The 384-nt window shown below is 34.4% G+C and overlaps 1 protein-coding gene across 1 annotated transcript in view; it reads left to right on the plus strand.

Moving 5' to 3' along the window:
• Smp_018360 (hypothetical protein) overlaps positions 1–384 on the plus strand; it is a 17,029-nt gene continuing 16,645 nt past the window's right edge. The window contains exons 1-2 of the mRNA XM_018798944.1: positions 1–38; positions 82–167. Of these exons, the coding sequence (XP_018650782.1) occupies positions 89–167 (79 nt within the window). The 5' untranslated portion in view covers positions 1–38; positions 82–88. The remainder of the gene's footprint in view (positions 39–81; positions 168–384) is intronic.

Below are 384 nucleotides of genomic sequence, written 5' to 3' on the forward strand. Positions count from 1 at the left end.
GAGCACATATATGTTGATATAATGCTAACTAACAAACGGTAAGATATTACTAGTTACTAATAGCGATTTGCACATATTTAGATGAATAATGATTAACCCACGCTCATGGATGTCTGACCTTCCCGCTCATATATCACAGAAGGCCCTTAATCTGATAAGCATTCCAGGTTTGTCACCCTGTATATTTTAAATTGATTTCTTGCGTTATTGAATCTCACTCCAATAACTTACAGAAAATTCCAATTGACCATCTATGCGTTGATGTATCTTACTGCGCTAGTTAGTGCTTTAAACTTCTTTGTTGTAATGTTCTGCATCTTCGTCACTTGCATTTAAAACGCTTCTATTATTATGGATTTTTTGGGTTCAAAATAGGGATTTTCA

The sequence above is a fragment of the Schistosoma mansoni genome, chromosome 3, assembly GCF_000237925.1.
Source record: "Schistosoma mansoni strain Puerto Rico chromosome 3, complete genome".
NCBI lineage: Eukaryota > Metazoa > Platyhelminthes > Trematoda > Strigeidida > Schistosomatidae > Schistosoma > Schistosoma mansoni.